General features: G+C 42.7%; 1 protein-coding gene across 1 annotated transcript; it reads right to left on the reverse strand.

The window, feature by feature from the left end:
• Positions 1-2299: 2299 nt before the first annotated feature.
• On the reverse strand, positions 2300-24077 carry BMP3 (bone morphogenetic protein 3; the record flags this gene model as incomplete). Its single annotated transcript, XM_080924818.1, has 3 exons — positions 2300-2491; positions 7779-8683; positions 23768-24077. 3 exons carry the CDS (start codon positions 24075-24077, stop codon positions 2300-2302), a joined length of 1407 nt encoding a protein of 468 aa, XP_080780944.1.
• Positions 24078-24329: the final 252 nt, after the last annotated feature.

A 24329-nucleotide genomic window follows, 5' to 3' on the forward strand; every position in this document is an offset into this window, starting at 1 on the left:
AACTAAAATTTCAATATAAAACTTGAGAATTGATACACATTGATGTTGGGTTTGGGGTTTTCTTTAGGAAAAGCAAAATTAAGAGTCTCATTAAATCTACTCAAGGAAATAAATTTTATTTGATGAAAGACCCACAAATATGTAGCTTGGTGTTTCTGCCACATATTTTGCTTTTAAATTTGTCAGGAATTTGGCTAAAACGTAATTTTATTCCCCACTGGAGTTTGGATGTCTATAACTTTATGTTAAAAGGAATGAACTTGAGGAATCTGGGCAACCTGGGTCCTTGCACATAGGCTTTCAAACCATGCGTGTCTCACTGAGTTAGGACAATCCCACGCTATGTTAGGGCCCTTCAAGGCGGAACGAGTTTTGCCTGGCTGTCTTATGTCAAAGCTTTCATTTAGGATACTGTACACTGTGTTGCTTCATGGGATTTATGAACAGAGATATTTGCAGTATTCCTGTATCTGCTTATCGTCACTCTTAAAAGATGATGCATGGAACAGTTCATCTTCGAAACCAAGCTCTCAGCATATCCTGCTGAACCGATCAAGCTCTTGCTTCACCCATAGGGGGTTGCTGTATCATTCAAACATTGCATATGACTGGACAGCTGTCAATAGCTTCAGGCAGAGATGAGGGGAAAAAAAGCCATATATTCTGATCTCATAAGGCTCTGAAATGGAGTATTTATATCCAATTGTCATATAAGAGTGATCTAAGATCAGGAGTGTCCTGAGAGACAATGCCACCAACAATCCAGTTAGCAGAGATCTTTAAATTTTTTCTGTCTCTCTCTGTCTCTGTCTCTGTCTGTCTTTGTCTGTCTGTCTGTCTGTCTGTCTGTTTCTCTCTCTCTCTCTCTCTCTCTCTCTCTCTCTCTCTCTCTCTGTGTGTGTGTGTGTGTGTGTGTGTGTGTAGGTCAAAGAACAACTTGTGGAAACTGGTTCTCTCCTTCCACCATGTAGGTTCCAGGAATGGTTTGGTTGCAAACACCATTACCCTCCGAAATACCTTACCAGTCTATGAGTGAAGGATAAAACAACTTTCAAAGGCAGAAATCAAAGATGATGTACTTATGACAAATGGAAATATGGAAATAAACTGTGTCTGTGTTGATTCTCTTTCCCAGTAAGCATTTTTTTTGCAAGCTTTGATGGCATATAGGGTCCATGACTGAGGACAGTGTCTTGATCTCTGTGCAGAAGAACTTAGAAATAGGTGTGGGACATGATGTTCACCACAAGATAGTAATTCACTCGGGCATTTCTAACAATAGCTGATAAGTCTCAATGTCTAAGAACAATGTCACACAGACAGAGCATAATAGTAAGAAAACTAGAAAGCCAACAACTTCAGGAAGCACTTCCTAAATTAGCCTAAAACAAACGACGATATGTGTAGGGGAAAAAAATAAGGAGATACAGAAAAACTACAACTGGGGTTTCCAAAATGAAGCCTCTGGCTCTCTTTTACTGAAAGCCAAGGCAGGGAAAACATCTATATTTCAGATCAGTGACATGTGGCTCTTGGCACAGGCTCCTGGGTCACACAATCATTAGTGGATGGTGGTCGCCAGACTGTGATACTGACAAAAATGAAGGAACACCACGGAGATGTGGAGCTATAGAACCACATTAAGGAAACTTTTTTTTTTTCTCCAAGAGGCACAGTGAGCTGGCACACACACCAATCCAACACTCTGCCAACGCTAGCTCGACTCACACCAAGACTGCAGAAAACTAGAGGTTAAGCCAGTTTCAGAATATCTGATGTCATCTGATGAGCATCAGAGTCAGATGGGGTTTTAGCACTTGCTGTGTGCCCAGGAACCTTAGTCAAGAAACCTAAGAAAACATCACAAAATTTCTATCCACTTCCCTTTAGTCTTGCCATGAGTAAAGCAAATGAGCAGTTATTGCTGTCATTTCCCACCTAGTCTTAAAGCCAATACAAAAATAAGCCAATGTGTCCTCTAACATTCCTAAAAACAGTTTGAGTAACACTTTTTTTTTTGTTTCATGATTAAGAAAAAACAAAGTAGGATGCCCACATTTACCAGAGTCTTACTTTTTTTTTTTTTTTTTTTTTTTTTTTTTTTTTTTTTTTTTGTTACATTCAAAGGGAAATACAGTCCGGTTGTTTTCCGTGGAAATCTTCAATCTATTTGTTCATTTTCTTTATGCTACAAAACATCTTCCAGGACAAAATATGCATTGGCAGTGCAAAAACCCGAAGTCCATAAAAGTCAACTAACAGTTGGAGGGAAAACAATTTGAGTGAGTTCTCTGCTGGGTTATCTGCAAGCACAAGAGTCCACAGTCATGTTAGGATAGACTTTGAGCACTACATTCTTGTTTTCATCAAAGAACAAGATGCTGAGTGAGGACATCTTTTCTGGCACACAGCAAGGCTCGGGGATGCCGGAGACGACCCCCACCGCTCTCACTATGCTTTGGATGGTCGCGTGATTTGATGGCTTCAAAGACTGGAAAGAGAAATAAGAGCAACATGTTAGGTGAATCCGCTCTCCTCCGGTCTCGTCACATGCAGTGGAATTGTTTGAACAGTCCTACAAAGGCCCCCAACTCTGAATATCCAGCCGAACTCGTCTGCCTCCAAGGATGTATCATCTATAAGGGGCCTGCTATGGTCTGGAAAGTTTGTAGGTGGTGCCTTTAATCTTCACAACAAATTGGTCACATTTTTTTTTCTTCAGAGACTCGGAAAGCTCAATGACATGTCTGAAGTAGGACAACGGATAAATACAATGAAACTTTGAACTCTATTCTGTCAGCAGGAATTGTTTAATTAGAAACAACTTAGCCCTCAACCATGGAATTAATGTATTCTCCATGTTTTTAATTAAAACAACAACAATAACAACAACAACAAAAAATGTCCCTGACCCTCTACAGACCTATAAAGAACTTCAATAAACACACCAACACTAACCATCATCAACTACCAAAGGGAACTTGTTCACTGTTACTAAAATTGAGCTAGGTGGGATAAAGGCTATTTATTTATTTATGTTTTAGTTGTCAAAGGGATTAATCTGTGGTTACTATTACATTCATATATAATTATCCAGCTCAGACTACAGATTGGGGTTGACAAGACCACACTATTGACCACTGGGGGTCACTGTTGCGCCATGGGTGGCTTGGGAGTCTAAAGTAGACCAAGTCCTTTGGGAATGAAGTGGGGAGGGGTCTAAGCCTTTCACGTGGATGACAGAAGTTTGATCAAGGAAGCCTTGATTAAATCTCCTTCCTGAGGAAATAGAATATATTTTACTCAGAAAGCCATGTGCCCTCCCTAGAAGTATTGAAAGTAGCCCTCATCTCAAGCTCAAGGTGGTCAGAAGAACTCCAGAAGAGAAGCCACAGTGCCTGGAAACCCAACACTCCTAGTGTAACTTCTCCTAGGTGGATGTAAATAGTTTTGTTTTAGAAACAGAAATCTGAGGACTGAGGTTTTGGATCAAAAACACTTGCCCACTATCCTCAGCTGCCCCTCAAGAAAAAGAGAGAGGAGGAAGGGAGAGGGAGAGGGAGGGAGGGAAGGGAGAGGAAGAGAGAGGGGGAAGGAGAGGGAGAGGGTGAGAGAAGGCTGACCATGTGGTACAATCCTGCAATCCTAACTCAGGAGTTCAAGGCCAGCCTCAGTTATGCAGGTAGCTGAAGCTCCTCGAGTTTACATGAGATTCTTTGCTAAAAAAAAAAAAAAAAAAAAAAAAAAAAAAAAAAAAACGGGGAAGGATAATTTGCCAAAAGTAAACAATATTATTTCAGCTAAAACTCGGAGGCTTTTGGATCCATGAGCTGGGCCTCGAATACCCAGCCTGTGAAGAACACCAGGAATGGGAGCATGGAGAACTGAGGGGTAAGGGTGCATCCAGGCCAAATGGAAAGAACGTGATATAGAAAGCTGAGGTCCTGTCAGAAAACCAAAGCAAGCCAAAGAAAGGACAGGTGCCAACAGAAGAAGGGGAGTGTTATCTGTACCACCCCATCTTTTAATTTCAGTAAAAAACAATTCAATACACTACACTTCGATTTTTGTGAAAGACCTTTTAAAAAACTACTGTCAACAGTACAAGACTGTTTTCACTCTTGGTTCCTAGTAACTTGAAAAATGACTTTTAAAAAATAGCTTTAGTTGGCTAGTTAAATGGTTAATAAGTTCTGATTGGTTACAAAACAAGGTTTTTCTCACCTGGTGTTTTTAAAAACTCATAGCATTTGTGCTTTCAAGCTAGTGTTTGCCCTCTATTAAAATGAGTTTGCAAAAAAAAAAAAAAAAACAAAACAAAAAATAAATAAATAAAATGAGTTTGCTTTACTGAGTGAAAATTATTAGAAAACAACTAATGGGGATCAAAAGAGGGTTCAAGTGTCTATGAAAATGTCACCACGGCTTCTGTTTTTTCACATAATTAATATTTACAAATAAAAACAAAAGGCCTCCGTGAGTCTGTGAAGTTCGCAGGAACTGCCCTCAGCTGTGTGACACAGCGGGGCACATGCTGCCTTTAATATTGTTTGTTCCCATTTCTTCTATTGACCCCAAGCTACCAGAAAGATTCAGCCTTTTAGATGGCTTGGTGCTACAGTATTAGAGGCTGTTAAAGCCAGTTTTTCTGTTGTTATTCTTAATGCTTAATGTTTAATGCCTGGGTGTCACGTGGTGCGTGGCCTTAATTACAGGTGAACTTGAGCAATCCAGACGGCTGTGCATCACCTCCCTAGGTGGCGCTAGCATGGCGTATCTAGACACCGCAGCAGTACTGTTAAATGGCTGAAATGCTTAGAAGAAATAGTTCACTCTTCCTTTTACCCATTTATGAGTGGGACAACTCCTATCAACAAAAATAAAAGATTCCATGCAAGTGACTTGGTGTAGATATGGAAAATATTCATGGGTGTTACCTAGAAAAAATCCCTCTCTCCCTCTTCATCTCCCCCTCTCTCAGTCAGAAATGAATATCTGAGTAATCTCCAGTGGGTTCACTAGAATCAGGCCCAAGCCCTTAGTCTTGGTGTTTTGTATCAGGGACCTCTCAGATGACCAGGGAGTATCCCTATTTTCTTGCTATGGAACCCCCTGACAGAGGTTACCAGAACAGTCACATCATGCATAAGTAATCCATGCTGTCATTCGCTGGTGGGAAGCATGCTGCCAGTAAGTGCTGTTGTTTTCGAGCTAGGATCATGTTTCTCATGACTCTGTCTTCTAAGCTTGGAGCTGATACCAGCCACAAGTGTAAATCTGAGCTCCCCCCTGCACCCATCAGGCTTTCACACAACGGGGTGCACCTTCACCACCATTCAGGTGTGATTCTGTTGAGGTCTGTCAGATTTCAAGTTTGTGGTGTTTATCTTTATGCCCGAGACTACAACTGGAAGATCTTTAGGAGCCTATCATTTTGAATTTATTAAATGTGAATCTCTTTATATGGAATGCTCAGTTCAAAGTATTTCAGTGATGTGTTGCCTGACTCTGCATCTTTGCTGTATCAAGCGTTTGCACAGTTCCTTGCACAAATAACTTCAGCCCTCTAACCCTTGCTGCTTTCTTGGATCTCTGTCGGGAACAATAGCTCGGTCGTTTTCATTTGAAATTTCTGTTTTCCATTGCTGCTAAGGCGGTGAGGGAGGCAGAGGCATAGAACTTGGCTCTGCTTCTCCGGGTATTTTTTCATTGTATGGCATCTTTCCGAGAGTTCTTCTCATCGAGAACAGATTGGCTGTGAGAGCTGGAAATCAGGGGGAAAGATCCAAAGTGTTGTGTCTGTGAATGAAATCTACAGTGGTCAGGCCTGCACCTGCCAAGCTGAGGATGCTGTCTAGTTAAATCTGATCACAGTACATTAGGAGGAGAGAGTGTGTCATCTGCGGAGACCTTCATTCCTGACCTGGGCCATGAGGTTTCCTCTACACTATTCCAGTGTAGCCCACATGGGTGTGATGGCCCAGAAACTATCTAATTGGAATCAGTGGAAGGGCAAAGCCTGGAATTTGGGAAAGGCAGAACGCAGCTGTTCTGAATTATAGAGCAGGTTGTCGACTTTTGCAGACAAAGAACCCCGCCATATAGGCCAGACTTTTGCCCAGGAGGCCAAAAACAGGAGGCCCCTAAACAGAGGAATCTGACCTGGGAGAGCTTCCCTCTGAGACAAAGTGTATATCTAACGTCAGAGAGTCTGTGGCACTTCAGTCAGCCCCCATGTGCTGTGCTGATCTGAGGAGAGACCTTCATGTTCCTCTGCTCCTCAGATTTTATTTTATTTCTATTTAAATATTCCATCCTGGATGCCAAATCAGACAGTGGTAGATTAACCACCTCCATCGGACATATGGAGGCAAAGCAGACAGTGGCACATACTAACACTCTCCATTGTACTTCCCATCCTGCCTTTGTTACTGTACTGACTGAAAGATACAAAGTCAGGAGAGCTTAAAGGGAAGCCCTTACACATTAAAAGTCCAGCAATTCTATACAAGGTGACACCAAACTTCCACTCTCAACCTCAGAGAAAAGACCTCCACATGTATCCCTGCCCCATGCCACCATTCCAAGTTTCAACAAATATGATGAGTCCTTTTACTACAACAGGTTCTCTTTTCATTCCCCGGCACCCCCAGGAAGAAGCTCCCTGGAAAAGCTCATGGGCTGTTGAACCCAGAGGGTTTTCCTTTGCACAGTTGCCTTCCCTACACAGAGCTCCCTGAGACACCAGCAGAACTGTGTCTACTAGGTCAACGGCAGGTAGGTACAGAGTGCTCATTCAGTGGAGGCTTCTCTAGCATTCCATTTCTTTCCCGTGTTGAAGAAAGATCCACATGTAGAAAGTTTTATCGACTTATCTAAGAGGCCATTATTGTTTAGTCATGTGGAACCAACATCCAAGTCAAAAGGGCCTCCAAGGCTGCTGTTCCAGAGACTTCTGTGAGCTGGATGTGCAGAATCCACCGTAGCTACCACATCACATGCATGGCAGTAGATTCTATGTATTGACACGATTCTAAGCAGTTTGGCTCCCGATACGACCAAGCATGATTAGTTGATTCTGCAGATGCTTGGACGTACTTCTTGCCTTAAATTTATCTCCATGGTTATCAACTTAACCCCTGGCAACATCAAGGGATGATTTTGTTTTATCACTAGGAACCACAGTAAAGTTCTTCTAAAGAGACAGTGGGTTCATAAGCAGCAAAAGGAAGTACAACAAAGCCAAGGGGCACAAGTTGGGGAAGACTAGAAAGAGAAGGAAACATCCAGAGTTGGGGATAAGAAGCAAAAGGCTCGGGCATCTACATTTGTGTGGCTTCTGGAGCTTAGAGATTGGAGCGAGGAAGAAACAGAAGACATTTTTGTTTAAGTTACCTAGAAGAAATTTATCTTATGAGACTAAGGGAAGGTGGCTACTTGGACAAACCCTAAGACCTTCCTAAAATCAATCACTCTGATCTGCAGTCAGCTTTGGATTATATTCCTGCTTCTTGGTGTCACACAGTTGGATATACGCCATGTTTGGAAACAAAAATTGCGTATTGTGCACCAATGCTGTTTACAGTCTTCACACCTTGTATTACGTTTAATAATCATCAAAGAAAACGCAAGCATAGCCACATTGCCCATTTCATCAAACTTTAGAATGTTATAAATAAAGGTCTGAATAGAGGTTTTTAAATGAGAACATACACTTCGCATACTCTTCTACCCCCATGCAAAAATAAAATAAGCCCAAGGTAAAGGAGAGTGGTTACCTTTGGCATGGGGAACTGGCAGGCTCCAGAGCAATAGTAGGCATCAAATGACTTGGGGGAGATAATCCATTCACTCCAGCCAATATCAGCAAAGTCCACTTTAAGGTACCTCCTGGCACAGTTCCGAGGTTCGAGCCACTGCTTCCGCCTCGCCTTCTTCAGGGTCTGCTCATCAAACTGCAGTGTCTGTCCCTTCTGATGAGGCCCTTTCCTCTGTTTCTTTTTGTTCCTGCTCTTTTCAGGGGGCTGAGTCTGAAGGCTCTTATAAGGCTTTCTCTCCTCCCACACTCCACCCTCCTTGTATTGATATTCTGCCCCAGGTAACTCATTGTTCTGCAATGGCAACAGGATCCCAGCAGAGCGCTTCTTCCTCCTCTCAAGGGAGAGGGCTTCTCTGACTTGGCTATCCAGTCTGGGCACGGTTCCTGCTGTGAAATCTCTGTGTCTCTGTAGGCTAGATACCACACTTTCTGGCTCAGAAATGGCAGCATCGTTGGCATATACCAAGATATAAGGTTCCGGGAAAAGCAGCATCCTCTTGGGAAGCTCATTTGCTCTGGAAGTAATGTTAAATCCTATTAGAAACTCCTCGTTTTGTTTGACCTTCCTCAACAGCTGAGTGATGTCTTTTGACAGCCAAGACACACTGTCTCTATAAGGTTTGACCACATCTACAGATAAGTGACCCAAGAGTTGGCTTTGGTTGGATTTGAGGATCCATGCAGAGAGATCTATCTGAACATGTTGTCTCTGAGCATGATGGGAGCATTCTTGGGATTCTGGGCAGCTCAAGCTGATGTTCACTAATTCTCCAATGTAGAAATACAGCGTGGCTGACAAAATGTTTTCAGACTTGGTTAGAGAAGTCAGATTAAAAGTGTGCAAGCCCTTTCTTTGAAGATTTCCTAGGGAAAAAAAGGAGAGAAACAAAAGTAATAGGAACTACTATCTTATACAGCATTCAAAATTCAACTCAACATAAATCAGTGCATGAAATGCAACAACTAAAGCCATGAAATCTGCAGAAGGAAACACGGGGGGGGGGGGGGATCTTCATGACTTTAGACTTGGTAACAGATTCATGCATATGCCACCAAATGCATTCAGCAAAATGGAAAATAGATTAATAAATAAATATTTTAAAGTAAAACAGATTTTATCAAAGTTAGAATGTTTGTACATCAAAGGTATGTACCAAGAAAATGGAAGGATGAGCTACCAACTGTCATAAAAATGTTTGCTATAAAATACTTGCTGTCTGTGAATCTAAATGTTTAGTAGCCAGAATACAATACCCAAGTAACAGTTTTAATTCATCAATAGAGATACCCAAATGTGCAGGAGACATGAAAAGATATCTCTTCAATCAATCAATCAATCAATCAATCAATCAATAAGTATATCTCAAATATATATGCATATCTTAAATACACACACACACACACACACACACACACACACACACACACGCACAAGTGACTGGTTTGGATGTGAAAGCATGCAGAAAATCATCAGGGAAATAAAAATAAAACCTCAATCATGTGACTCTTGCTATAGTAGCATGGATATCACAAATAACAACAAAGAGCCCCAAATACCAGAAAGACTATGGAAAGAAACTGGAACTCCTTCTAATTATCAGAGTAGATATAAATTGATTCAGTTGTTGTTGAAAACACCTTGGTATTTTCTCCAAAAAAAAAAAAAAAAAAAAAAAAAAAAAAAACAACAACAACAGAAAATTAACATATGACAAAAAGAAAGTTCCTCAGGAACTGGAGACAGGTAAGCACACAAATAAGTGTGCACATAGAGGCGAAAAGTAGTAATGGTCCACCTGGTCATCACAGAGTTCTATGACTTCTCTGAGGTATATACCATGCTCTCTCGCTCAGAAACGGCAGCAGTGATGGTGTATATCAAGATACAAGGCTCCTGACCTTCATTTAGAGCTGAGTGATGTTGTTTGACAGCCAGGACATGCTGCCGCTATATGGTTTGACCACATCTGCACACAGATGACCCGAGAGCTGGCCTAGTGGGTGAGCAGATAGCAACTTGTGGTACTTATGAAACAGAACACTGTTACTGTGAAAAAGGAATACTAATATGTGTTAAAAACATGGATGGGCCTGGAAAAGTTAAGCAAGCTAAAGAGAGCACATGTCAAAGCTCACTCACCGTTTAATTTCATTTGCACATGCTATCCAAAATAGTTAAACCTAAACCAATAGGAGCATAGGGGCTCACTGAGTGTAAAAAGGCAAGTGAGAATGACCAAAGAAAGCCCTTAACTATTTTAAGGCTTTATTTCAGGTTGGTGAAGATACTGGGAAGCAGGTCAGAGTTTGCAACACTGTGACGTCCTGAAGACATTAGTTCCTGCTTTATCATCCATTCCCTTTAAAACAGTTAATTCCGTGGTATGTAAATTTTCCTTCACTGAAAAAGAGCAAGGAAGGTATATAGTAGTGTTTGGAGGGAGGAAACAACGCATTCCTTGTAGTTTCATTCTCTTGGGGGAAGGGGGTTCTGTTAAGGAAAAACACTCCAAGCTGACAGGAGTTAATTTAAAAGATGGAAAGGAATAGAGCAAAGATGGATCGGCTTTTCTAGTTTGTTTGCTCTTTGCTGACGCACCATAAATGTGTGGAAACTATAGTACACTACTATACTTAGTGTGTGCATGGTAGTGGGTGGCGTGTGAGCTCTGGCAAATACCAAGATGGGTGTGTACAGACTGCGCCTCACCACTTGCCCTGTGACCCACTTACCCTTCTAGCTCAAGCACAGGGCTCTGAATTTGAACTGGATTTAATTATGGACTCGGTCCCTTATTAGCTTTGCAACTCTGGGCGAGCTAATGTTCTCATTCATAAAAATGAAAAGACACTTTAAACTGTTTTGGATAAAGAACGTGAGCTCCCCATGTGGGGGTCACAAGACCACTGAGAGCATTATTTAAGCCTGGCTTCTGTGCATCCATGTTTTGTCTCTCCTTAAGTCTGGACCAGATTCCAGGGACTCAGACCTGCTACTGGCTGAAGACTGTCTGCCTGGAATCTGGTGGTGCAGCTGACAAAGCCCAAATGTAACCTGTCTCATCCCCCTTCGAATATGAAGGCATAAAGAAAAGAACAAATAGTGTGTTTCACTGTCAGCATTTCCAGCGATACATTCTTGACCCCTTCTGCAAAGGGGCCTTGCAGGTCTCCAGTCAGAATCCTAGATATGCAGTCACATTGAATTCCATTGACAGAGAAACCTTACAGGTCAGTTGAACCTTATGACGGGATTATCACCTAAAATGGAATGATCACTCATTGTGGTGGATGCTGAAAACGTCCCTATACTCCTTAGGAGAAATAAGTTTGAGAAACATAATGTCCCTGCAAAGGATAAAAATCCCACCCAGAGTCACTACAACTGAGACAGCGCACACAGTCAGACCAGTTTGTCCAGGACTGCTTACTTGTGCATACCCTTTGTGTTCTGCACCAAATTTTCCTCTCTGGAGACCCGAAGCTCACGCCATTATCCTGAAGATGAACTGAGATGTCTGTTATATCAAAAATCACTTTCCTACTTTACCATTATTACTTTTCCATCAGGATTTTTTTATGTTTAAGGAGCCACATCTAATTTGTTGGAAGCCTCCAAGCTAGTCTTTGGAAACAGTGTCTATCTCCAGTCTCATTAGAATGAATGACATATGTGTCCTGTTTCCTAAATATAAATTAATACTATGATCTGAGCCTGTACTGTCATTAGTATAGGAATTTTGGCTCCTATCTACTTTATAGAACATGGACTAGGTGAGGAAGATCTTAGAATTTGGATACAAATTAGCCATGCCTTAAAAAAAATGTAACAACATAGTGTTATTGTCTCAAGTTCAGCATTGAATTCACACTCTAAACATGAACAGTTGGAGAAAAATGAAGTTGCTAAAGCACATTTCTCATTCTTAATAAGTGAGAAATATGTAACAGAAAGAGCGGGGAGCTAGTTAGGGCAGAAACCAGTTCTCCCAAGATCACCTAGTGAGTTCTGGCTAGGGTGAGGCTGAGGCTGGACAGCAGAATCCCGCCCCTGGGGTCTGCCTCAGAGAGCCCGCCCACATGCACTTGTTCCATATACACACTTATTTCGGAAACACATGCAATCACGAAATTATGTTCTTGATCAAAAACACGTTTCAACAAACACAAAACATTTTTATAAAGACGTGGAAACTTAAAATGAGTTCATCAGGTCCCCAAGCGCGGGGGAAGTGCAATGGGAAACATGTTGTGTTCATTTTTAACATTGTGCGAAGCAAAAGGAGAAATCTGCCATTTGTACACATTTGTATGATCCATGACACTGGAGTGATACCTTACAGACCTTGTAACAAAGCCATGGCATCAAGCCGTCCAGGGGCTCTGCCCTTAATTCAGACCAGCCTCCACAACATACACTTTCACCCAAACTCCAGTGAGCTAAGAGGCATTTCAAATGCAAGAAAGAGCGCACACCCTGTTACCCACAAACACAGTGGTGGGGCATGGACGAACGCTCCAGGATGGGGTGTCATTGTCCTGCTTGGTAAACCCATCTTGTGTCCTTCCACCACATCCCGTGTCCAAATGCTTTCTTTCTTTCAAGCACATTTCTCCTTGCCTTGTAACCTGCTGGCATTTCGGCGCCACCACCCATCTCCATTCTTCAGTCTCTATTGGCCGTCGGAATTCTGTCAGATTGCCTATTCCCATCTTCCTCATTTCAATCCAAGTCACAACCTCATGACCAAGACCCAGACGCACTGTAGCCAATACCAAAGCTCCCACCATATTGGACTCTTCAAACAAATGCAAAGCAAATGTAGTAGTACTAATTACAGAACTATTGTGAGAGTTCAGTGAAAGAACTCCTGTAAAGCACACAGTATATAGACTCATTAAATATCAGCTAACCAGAACTGGGATGGTTGTGTCTAATTGATACGTGCTGGAAGGATATCATACTCCCCTCCCCGAATTTCAAAGACCTCATAGATGAAAGAATGCAGCAGATTATACACATACATATACTGAAGAGTTTCACAGGGTCAAACAAATGATTATATAGCAATAGTTAAGTGTCATAGAAATACTGGTAAGACACCTCCCACCGTGGCCATGGGGGGGAACTCTTGAAAGCTCATAAGAAGAAGGCGTTCAGTGGGAGAAAGAAAGGAGACAAGACAAAGTAACTTAGGGTAAAAATGACTAAAATTTATTATATATGTTATGAAACTGTAAGAGTAAAAATTTTAAAGCTTATGCCTATGAGAAGTTTAGGGCAGTCACTGAGCATTTACTATCTGACTCCTTCCACTTTTAGATCTTAAAGCAATTTAACTTTCCAAACATCTTTATTTCAATAGGATCTCAAACTACAGCTCAGGCTAGACCGAAACTCAGTTTTGCACTGAACTCAGACAGTAGGTCTCCTGTCTCAGCCTCTGAAATTCTAGGACCATAGGCATAAGCCACCCCAGCTAATCTTCAAATAATTGTTTTTTTGGAAATAAAAAAAATAGTTTTGCATGTGTTTGTATTTATCGACATTTCTTGCACAACTTTACTTACACACTTACGTGTCTAATTTTAAATATCAGTGAGAGAAAAATGTTTTAATATTTACTTTTATGCTCTTATGTAAGCAGACACATGGATTCAACTTTCCTAAGGGTCAATAACATGGTAATATGAATAAAAAAGACAGACTTTAATAGCTTACAAAATTAGCTCACACACTTTCAGTTGCCTAGTGGCAAATACCACTAGGATGCTGCACCTAACAAATCCACGGGCAGCAGCATGCGTAATCCTGATACGGAGAAAAGTGACAGAAAGTAATGGCGATGACGGGTTTGGGGGGCTTCAGGTTAAATAAATAAGAATATCCGACAGGGAGAAAGAACAAAAGGACTGGTAATTACTCAAGGATTCAAGGATTGTTTTCGGTCTTTTAAGTTTTAATTAACTATCTTGTCAAATGTTAACGTTTATTTAATTTTGGTTTATGTGCATGGGTATTTTGTCTGTGCTATGCCTTTGCACCACTTTGTGTGCCTGCTGCCTGCGAGGTCAGAAGAGGGCTTCAGATCCCCTAGACATAGAATTACAGGCAATTGTAAGTAATTCCAGGTCCTCTGGAAGAGAACCCAGTTTTCTTAACCGCGGGGCACCTCTCCATTAAATATATGTTAGATTAAAAGAAAACTGTATCTCTTCGCCCTGACTTCCTTTCTCCAACCCCTTCAATCTCCCTGCCTTCCAGGTCCTCTCGTGTCCTCTTATGCTGAATAGGTTTGTGCCAACTTGACACGGGCTAGAGGAAGTAATATTAATTAAGAAAATGTCTCCATAAGATTGGGCTGCAGGTAGTGTTGCAAGGCACTTTCTTATTCAGTGACAGGAGAGGGCCCAGCCCATGTGGGTGGCACCATTCCAAGGCTGGTGTTCCTGAGTTCTATAAGAAAGCAGGCTGAGCAAGCCATGGGATCAAATCAGTGAGCAGCACCCCTCCACGGCCCCCGCATCAGCTCCTTCCTCCAGGTTCCTGCTTTGATTGAGTTCCTGCCCTGACATTCTTAAAGATGGAGCCAAATAAACTCTTTCCTTCCCAAGTTGCTTTGAGCAAAATAATTCACCACAGCAATAGTGACCATAACTAAGACACCTCCTAACTTTCAAAATGATAGACTCCTTTCCTTTGATCATGGCCTCATGCACACACAAACACACACACATAATACACTGACTCACACACACACACACAAACACACACACATTCTCTCTGTCACACACACACAAACACACACTAACTCTCACACACAAATATATAACTACAACCTGCGGAGTCCATCTATGGTGTGCGTGTGTGAAGTGTTTTCTGAGCTGACCATGTAGTGTTGGATAGATGATTAGGGAGCAAATCCCTGGAAGCAATTTATTCCCCTCTCTTGGCAATCTTTAGTCCCCTACAGTTCTTGTCTCTGGGTGGACCCCGTGACATGTTTTTCTCAGTGTGAGCATATATATTGACAGTGTTATTACTTAGACTTTGTGTGTGCAGCCCATCTACCTCTAACAGAAGAAGACCTACTAGCCTCCTGGCTTCTATAAAGGTTCTTCCTCCTTTCCCACAATGTTTCCTGAGAAATGGATGCAGGAGCCATACGACATACTTATCCACTGGCATCGGAATCTCACGGTCCACAGCGATCTCCCCACCGTGTCTAGTTGTAGTTCAGCAGTGGTCTCTGTTTGCTGTAGAGAAAAGCTCCGTTGCTGAGGAGTGATAACTACGTCTTTTAAGAGGCATCAGATCCCCCTGGAGCTAGGCGTTGTGAGGCACCAGGTTGGAGGGTAGGGATGTGCTAGGAAGCAAACTCTAAACCTATCCAAGAGCAGGATGCACTTTTCAGTCTCTAAGCCATCTCCCCAACCCCAAGAATTATTATTTTTTGGTTATGAGAGGCTTCAGAAAGATTAAGATGTGCCTTTCCAGTACTGTAGGTGAGACTGGCGTCTAAGAGTCACAGCTGATTGGAGGCTGGTTCCAGAGTCATGTAAGTCGTGATTGACTAAACTGTGAAGTGTCTATGGGACATTCAGGGAGACAGTCACAAGTCTACTGCTGTTGGAGACTCCTCATACCGTGGCAGGGGGTGCTCAGGAAACAGAGAATGTCTTAGTACTCTTGCAAAATACAGCAAAAACACAGCAGGTTTCTTTCTAAGGAGAATGTGGTGGCTGTTTTGTTTTTTTAAATACAAAATATACCTGCCAACAGGTGGCGCCATTTTCATTGTATTTGGTGGCAACTCACACCAAGTTCAATTTTCCTCCCCACTGCCCTTGGGTCAGTGTTGCAAACAACCTTGTATTCTGACTTTAAATCATATCTGAGAACGGGAAGGTGGGGTTTTGGGCTGGAGCTTTAACCTAGGGTCTTGAGAAAGCCAGATAATCTCCACTGAACTTGCACCTAGTGCTGAGATGTTTTTCCTTTGAGAGCAGAGGCAAGCTTATCTTGACAACCCATTCCCTTGTCTAAAGCCCTGTTGCTGGGATCACTTCCTGATTCCTTCCTGACCTGGTGAGCTCTTTGCCACCAGAGCCATGGTTTGCTCTGCACTTTTCAAACTTTAGGGCAGGACTTAAACCTTCAGTAGAATTCGGTAAGTGCTTTTCATTTTATTGTGAAAGAGGAATATACCAGTTTTACTCTCTGCCCATGAAATGGAAGAGCAGGGTGTCAGCTGGTCTCTTAGCTGGAAGGGGAGCTGGGGTTGCCCATTACCTGCAGTGATCAAGCTGAGGGTTTGCCATTCAGTAAAGGTGGAAGATGCATTTTTGTTTTTATCTGAACAAAACCAAAAATAAGCGTAAGGAGTGGACTCTAATTTGAGGCTCTAATTTAGGGAGTCTCGGGACCATTTTGTCTCCTTTTTGTTCAGCCACCCTCCGTGACCAGCTGAGACAGTATCTCAGGAGCTAAGTAAAGGGAGTTCTGGTTCATACTGCCCCACACAGCATCTTCAAAGGGAATTTTCAGATACAATGAAAAGCCTTCTGTGCAAAGTCTGATTTTACAACAAATAAGAAAGAAGCTCGACAATTAATTAAATCCCCAAGAAGGAGGGGAAAATCTTTAAATCATACTGAAAATATGGAATTAGGCACAGGGCTCCACACCCACTTTTGTTTCTTTCTCCAGAGGAAGTTGAGTCTTTAGAAAGGCTCAGTGCCTCGGGTGGAGGATTCAGGTGGGGACAGTACACAGAAGTCTTTGGTTGACTGTCCTTTGCTGGTAACTTAGGTCACAGTTCTCCAAGTTGCCTTCATTTTTCTGACAAAGGCTTCGAAACATATACAAACCATGGCATTTTGTGTTGTTTTGAAGTCTCAGTCAAATTATTAAGCTTTGTGGGATCTCTGAACAGGCATTCCCTATGTCCAGAGCAAAACACCAGCCAAAGCTGAGATGATGTATGTTTTCCTAGAATGGAAAAATGTCCACTAATTGTTTATGTGCACAGAGCCTCCAACCAAGGGCATTCCTAGACTGTGAACTCCCCAGGGAGGGGGCATACAGGTTCTGCCACTCTTTGAACACCTATTGCTTACATTTACAATCTATATGACCTATATACTGAAGATCATTTGTTCAATTCAGTAAATAGACAACTGCTAAATTTACCAAGTTCAAGTGTTTTCTACTTAATCCCAAAGTGAAGAGTTTGTCAAGTAAGTTCAAATTCCCCAAAGCTGATAAAGACCATTCTTGGTCTGAGCACCCTCTACTTTTTCCTTCTTGTTCATTCTCAAAAATAATTCTTTAAAGCAGATATGTTATGAAGTAGAATATTTTCATTTTCTATGTTAATGATAACATGCCCTGCTGGAAATTATTTTAAGGCTAATTTATTTTTAAAAGATGGTGTTCTTGGCCGGTAGCTTTGTTACTCTCTCTCTCTCTCTCTCTCTCTCTCTCTCTCTCTCTCTCTCTCTCTCTCTCTTATCTAGAAACTTAAACACCACATTCAATTCAATTGAGATGTTTATTGAGTTCAAACCATTTAGCAAATGGTGGCAGGTCCCCCAAATTGTGAAGGGAAGATGAGATAGAGACCCTGCCTTTCAAAGGCTGACTAGGTAAATCAGCCCTTGCTCCCTCCTCTCTCACTTGAACACTCCAATTAGGTAGAAACTCCTGGGTAGGTGTGAGAGAGAGGCAAGCAATTTGGATACAACACTTCTGATGAAGCCTCCCGGGGGGGGGGGGGGGCTGTTTTTCAAGGCAGAGATTTCCTTTTCACCTATCTAAAATAGCCTCAGGAGCCTCATGGCTACTGTAGCCTTCATGTGCCTCTTCTCATGGCTACAGTAGCCTTGGCTGGACTAAGAATACTATCACTTGGAGTGCTTGGGCAAAATTATCACACTGTATCACTAACTTCAGCTAATTCTCTTTATTTCACTAAGTAAGGAACTGTCCAATGAGGGGTGTGTGTGTGTGTGTGTGTGTGTGTGTGTGTGTGTGTGTGGTTGTGTGTGGTGTGTGTGCATGGTATATGTGTGGTTTTATGTGTGTGTGTGTGTGTGTGTGTGTGTGTGTGTGTGTGTGAAGATTTGTTGTTGGTGTTTTAAACAGCTAGAGTGTGATATACTATCACTGACTTCTCTTTCACAGCTCCTTATAGCGGTGCTTTTCTTTTTCTGTTGGCTAAGACGAAGAGTTAGATTTAATCCCCAATTTTGGCTATCCTGCTAGTCTCTCTAACACTGCTAGTCTTCATTTCTCATCTGTGAAACTGGCAAACCACATCCGAGTCTGTCTCCCAGAAAGAGAAGGGGAAACTCGATTGAAAAAGCCAATACAGTATGAGTTTGGAATCCTAGGATATTCTTCCTATGTGTCAGAAGCTTTTTCATCCCGGTTTCCCATAAGGTATAAATGCACCTCCAACATTGGGAATAAGTGTGTGTTTGTGAGCACAGGACATTGTGGGATGTTGTCAATGCAGAGAACTCATCTTACAGTACAGCATGGACCTCATCAATTTTGTGAGAATTCTGTAACCCATAAGGCATTCTGTAGCAAGTTATAGGGGTAGAGCTTGGGTCTGTGTTGTCGCCTGGCATGTGGGAGCTTGTGACCCTGAGGAACACTGCTCTAGAGTGGCCCCAGAATGTTTGGAATTTACACAATAAACTCTCACTAAAATGCAGGTTACTATTCTATTTTGTGTCTTATTCAGCTTTTGTGTTGCTTGTAGCACGGCGAGCCACTCTTTGGAAAGCCTGCTGTGCTTTAATAATAGCATGCTTTTCCCTGGTAGAGGAAGCTATGAAAATTGCATGCCTGTCCTTCTCACCTGTAGGGTGTTTGTGATTAATGGTTTTATTGAAAGGAAAGAGACCTGGTCAGTCAGTCAGAGGGTGGGTGGTCCATCTTCTCACCACCTAGCTCTAGGGGATTTGACACCCTCATCTGGCTTCCAAGAGCACCTAGATATACCATGACATTCTCTCACACAAACAACACATACATGCCTTCTCATTCTCTCTCAATCTCTCTCTCTCTCTCTCTCTCTCTCTCTCTCTCTCTCTCTCTCTCTCTCTGTGTGTGTGTGTGTGTGTGTGTATGTTTAGTGACATAATTCATAACATAATCATAAGAATTCAAACTTTCTGATACTACTACCACAGTGAAATGATGAGGATACTAATTACCAGTATTTGCAAATTCAACAACAGGGAAAAAATCATCAAATTTTGGGTATAAAAGTTCTGTCCCATTGTGTAGCAGAGAAATATGGTAAGATCATAGACAGTGAATGTGATAGCATTTCTGTTAAATACAGGATATTGTTAAATACAATACAAGACTTGACAGAGGTCTTGGGTGAATGTTTCTTTCATCAAGCTGTGAATGTTGACCCAAATACTAGTGAGGTGATCCAGGCTCCCACTACTGTATGGCTCCACAAATTAGATACCTTTTTTTTCCTTTCAAGCTATTATGCTGGCTATAAAACAGACAAGCACAAATCAACCACAGAGAAGAAAACAACGAAAGAAAACTAACCCAGAGGAAGAGGAGATGAAACAAAAAGACAGAGACTCCACAGTCGCAGAAGTTTATAACGTGGAGGAGGAAAGAAAACAGGGCAGTGCCCAATGGATCTACATCTAGGAAGTGATGGTGCTGTCACTTAGCCTGAGCCCTACCACTGTGAAGTGGGAGTCCAGCTCGCTTGCACTGTGACAGTCACTGAATTTTGCAGATTCATTTTTATGGTGAATTAGAATGCTTATAGCTCAGTGATTTTTCCAACTAGACATCCTAGAACCACATTTCTCAGAAGGTTCTTTTGAGGAAAAAGGAAAAAAAAATTGCTCTTTTAAGGGGGAAACACCCATTGAAGATTCTGATAGGTTCCACACTGTTCATTCTTTTCAACTCATTTGACCTTGGCACCCGATTTTATACAATACCTTCCAGAGACCTCTTTCTGTGAAGTTTTCTTTTATGAAAAAAAGATTGGGCCACTAGAAAGAATGGGTTTTAAAATTAGCTCTGTATGTTGAAACTTGTTACAGCAGATATATTCTGATGTTCATTTCTGCTTCCAGGAAAGGACTTTCGCTCTTCAATACATCTTTCCAATACAAAATTTTATGATGTAGAAATACTTAAAGATAAATTTGGCCTTCATATTTCTAATTAAAAATATTTGAAACAATTGAGCAAGTACTTAGGAACTTTCAAGACTCAGGTAAGGTATGTCATCCCTTCAGTTTCTTATTATGCATAGATTTTAGTGCATAAAATTTAGTAAATCTTATACTTGAATAAATTATCAGCTTAGGAGTTTTTCACACTGACCTCTGTTGGTCTCCTTGGGTCTTTAAGTATGTGTAACTCTACTACAAAGCTACATTTGATTTTTTTAAAAATGTAATTCATTCTCTTTTTCCTTTCTACCCAGCATGAATAATGGAGAATTCATGGTATTATGGATTTTTAAATGTCAGGGATTGTAAAGCGGTCTTGCCTATTACAGTAAAACTTTATTAGAGGCTATCATGTATTCAAAGTAGTGTGTAATTCAAAGCAGCTGCACATCCCAGCCCCTCTCTTCCAGATGTTCCATTGTCCTCTAAATAAAAACATCACACAATCCAAGGACTCAATGGCTTCAAGCTTGTTTCTAGGTGCCTGGAATCATGGTGACCGTATCCTAATTATGGCATCCTATTGCCATGAACCACAACAACAACAACAACAACAACAACAACAAGCATTCTCCCACTGATCCCCATTTTATTCAGGGCACTGGCCTCTAGCGAAGTCCTGAATTTTCAGGCCTGGGTTATATATCATCCTTCTTAAAACCTTACGGGTTATCATTGCTCTTTGGAAATATGTTCAAACCACAGTTCTTTCTTTGGAAATGTTTTCGTTCACAGTACATAAGAATCATCTGTCCTTTTCTGCTGGGGCAAAACATCCACTTGGGAGTCTGAGTTACTCCAATGTCTTCTTTTATTCCTGGGGGCAAATATTTTTTTCTTAAAGATAGTAAATATACACTGGGATAGAATATTTTTCTAGTTGCTTGCCATAAGTGGTGGTAGTTTTAAAATGAGAAAACAAAGCTTCCATCGACTTTTCTAGAGAAGTTATGAGTAAGACAAGTAAGACCAAGTGACTGGAGAAACCAGAAGCCTACATTATGTACCGGAAAGGATCAGGACAGGAGAAAACCTCACCAAATTATTATGTTAGCCCATGGTAGCCAAGGATAAACTTAACCCATGATTAAAATAAAAGCCAATTTCACACCCCATTTGTCCTCTGATGATGTGTTTCTGTCAGCCCAGACTTCCTTGTCATCCCTGATTTTGTGGGTCACTTTTTACAAAGGGAACGATAAAATTCATTTTTTTTTACATAAACTCTTACATATCAGAAGAAAAGTTTATAAGACTCAGCTTATGGTTTTGGCACACCAACCTCCTGGAGCTGAGTGAGGAGAACGGAGGTTAGCAGAAAGTGTGCTTGGGACCAATGCCACCCACCATCAGGGAAGTAACCGGAGGGAGACCACAGCAGCGAAATTTCAGACAGCCTTGGTTTAGAACAATAAAGGATTTTAATCAGGTGTGTTTCAAGAGCAAATGGTTATGGCTCAGCCTGAATAAGCGCTCACTTGAGGAGCTTGGCAGACCAGTGGGCCCTCCATACACAGCACAGGAACCTTACCTCCCACTGAACCTGTAAGATCTTTCATATCGAGAAGCACATGCTTATAACGTGGAATAGAAGCATGGTGGACTGGAAGAGCCTATCTCATTTATTAACACAGACAGCATCTTTTGCCTACATCAACTTGGGCCACCAAGTGCAGGGTGTGTCTGGGATACTGGTACTGATGAAGGGAGAGGAAAGCACCACAGCTTCATCACCTTTCTGGAGTCCTGCCTCACTACAGTCAGGCAGGTCTTATTAGCAAAATCCTTTCACTGCATGAGCAACTCAACAGTCGGAAAGGGTCCAGCCTGAACCACCTCTCCAGGAGTCTCTAAGGAGGTAATTTGACACTTCGGCTTCCACAAAACAAAACAAAACAAAAACCCAGTACTTTTGATGAATAAGCCATTAAGACAGTTTTTAGGACGCTAAAGGGTTACTTTTCTTATCAGGGCACATAGCCTTGTATATAACTCACAAGGGACAGTCCATCATTTCAGGAGTGTCTGGACTATAGTGTTTGTCATGTGATGGTATAAGACACACAGAGGCTGATAAGGAACACTGGAATTGAAATGAGTAGAAATAGCAGGACCCAGACAGTATTATGTTCATATACGGGACTCGCTCAGTCTAAAATCAATAGCTAAACAATATGTGTGAAAGAGACAAAAACTCAGTTTTGCCTTCTATCATTATGATGCACGGTAAAGAAAATAAAATCTGTTGACATAAAATGGCTTGTCCTTGGATATCTCAACTATCCTCCGGGAACATAAGCAAATAGAAATATTAAAGCCAGAATGGTTTAAATATCTGCTCTACTGACACCTGCCTTGCCCACCCACCAGCTTCCTTTTAAACCTTTTAGTCCCACTGGCTCTTTTGCTCAGCTCTGCCTTCAGCGATGTTAAGAGATGGGTCACCCGTGTCAGGATTATTAGAGTGGTCTCTTCTAGCCGCTAGGATGCTGAACACCAGACAGGATAGGTTTCTGTGTTCTCAGTAGAAGACAGCTCTTTTCAGGTCCTGCCCGTGGGTCTACGAAGCGAGTGAAATCTGGCTTAGCCCTGCTTCTAGCTAAAGACTTACTTCTCTGCATTAAAAGCATAACTCGGATTTACTGTAAGTGACATAATGCCTGTGAGCTTCAGAGTGAATTCACAGAGGCTGGCAAGGACTTTGCTTGATGGATCCCTCCTCCCACACCAGTCCGGGCCAGTGAGGTCAGGAGTAAATTCATCTAGCGATTCATCTAGCGATTTGGACAGAATGGAGCGAGCGCTGGAGACCCAGCCTCAATCCCTGAACATCCTTGACGGTTCTTCGCCTCAAGTCTGGAAGGTAGACTTTGCAACCACCTTTCCCTTAATCCTGTAGGCAATGGACACAAACCCTCGTGTATCCTTAAAACAACACTGACATGAGTGTCCAGAAAATGTACCCTCAAGCTGTTCGCTTCAGCACCGAAGCTGGCAAGGTTGGGCATTAAGCCACAAATTTTAGCCTCAAGGATCTGTGTTCTGAAGTGCGGGAGGGGGCCGGGAAGATGAGATTTTCATTGCTGATACTAAGAGGTGTTTACTCTCCAACAGCGGTCTCTTCCCACGCTAACTCTTCCCAGCTTGGACCACGCAAGACTTATTTGCCCAGATGGGTTAGAAATAATCTAAACACTCGTGCACCTGGTTTTGTTTGTTTGCCACTAGGGGACAATCAAAAAGACAGTGTCAGATATAGCGACACAAAGGTCGCGGAGTTAAGAGTTAGTGCTGTGATTGGAGAGGTTCCTGTTGAGTGTGCTTTTCTCCCTAGGCTCAGGGTTGACATAAAATGGCATTCACTTCGCTCTAAACGCTGCCAAAGCCGGTCAGAGGGAATTTCCGCTGAGCAGTTTAATCATCAGTATAATATCTCCGTAGGGTCCCAGGAAGAGGGCTTCTAGACACTGGGTGTCGTCCCTGCTGCACCTCTAACTAAACCCTGTCACTGCCCCAGCTTTCCTTCCTCTTTCCCGTCTCATCTGGGCTCACACTGGGCTTATCTTGACTGCACCTGGAGAATCCCGAAAGGAAGAAGGGGATCAGAGGGCAGCATCCAGGAAAGGTCCCTATGGGAGACAGCGGAGTGGCACTGCGGGAGGGGCTGCCCTCTGCACCCGCGGGCGGGATGGGCTCCCTCTCCTCCCCACTCACCTGCGGTTGCGGCTCTGAAGCTGCGGACCGTGTTACCACCGCGCAGGGGTTGGGAACCCGGGGGCTGCGAGCCTGGTGTCCCGGCAGCCTGGACTCTGCTGCTGCCGCTGTACCTGTCATAGAGCCACAGCATATGCTCGGACACCTTGTCGTGCGGCCGCAGGTCCGGGCTAGGGTCACCACCTGTCGTGCTGTCGCTTGGCTCAGTCCCGCGGAGTCCCGGGAGATGCACGTTTGGTCTCTGTCCCTGTGCCAGGTTCACGCAGAAGCAACCTAGCCACAGACACAGCAGCCCGCGCGCCCAAGCCATAGCGAAGTCCCGCTGTCGTTGCCGCGCTACTTCGGGTCGCCCGTCGACCAGGACCCTCCGGAGACGAAGGGGACGATGGCAGAGCCGGGGTGGTGCTCCGGCTGCGGAGCCGGCGCTGGGAGCCGGGCACAGTTGGAGCGGGGCAGCGAGGGTCGGCAGGTGGGCGCTCTGGGTGGCAGCCGCGCCCGTTCAGCTCCCCTCGGAGGACGGAAGGTCTGGGCGAGCGCAGCCCAGTTGTCAAGCGCCAGCTCT

Source organism: Micromys minutus, assembly GCF_963924665.1.
Source record: "Micromys minutus genome assembly, chromosome: 11".
Lineage (NCBI taxonomy): Eukaryota > Metazoa > Chordata > Mammalia > Rodentia > Muridae > Micromys > Micromys minutus.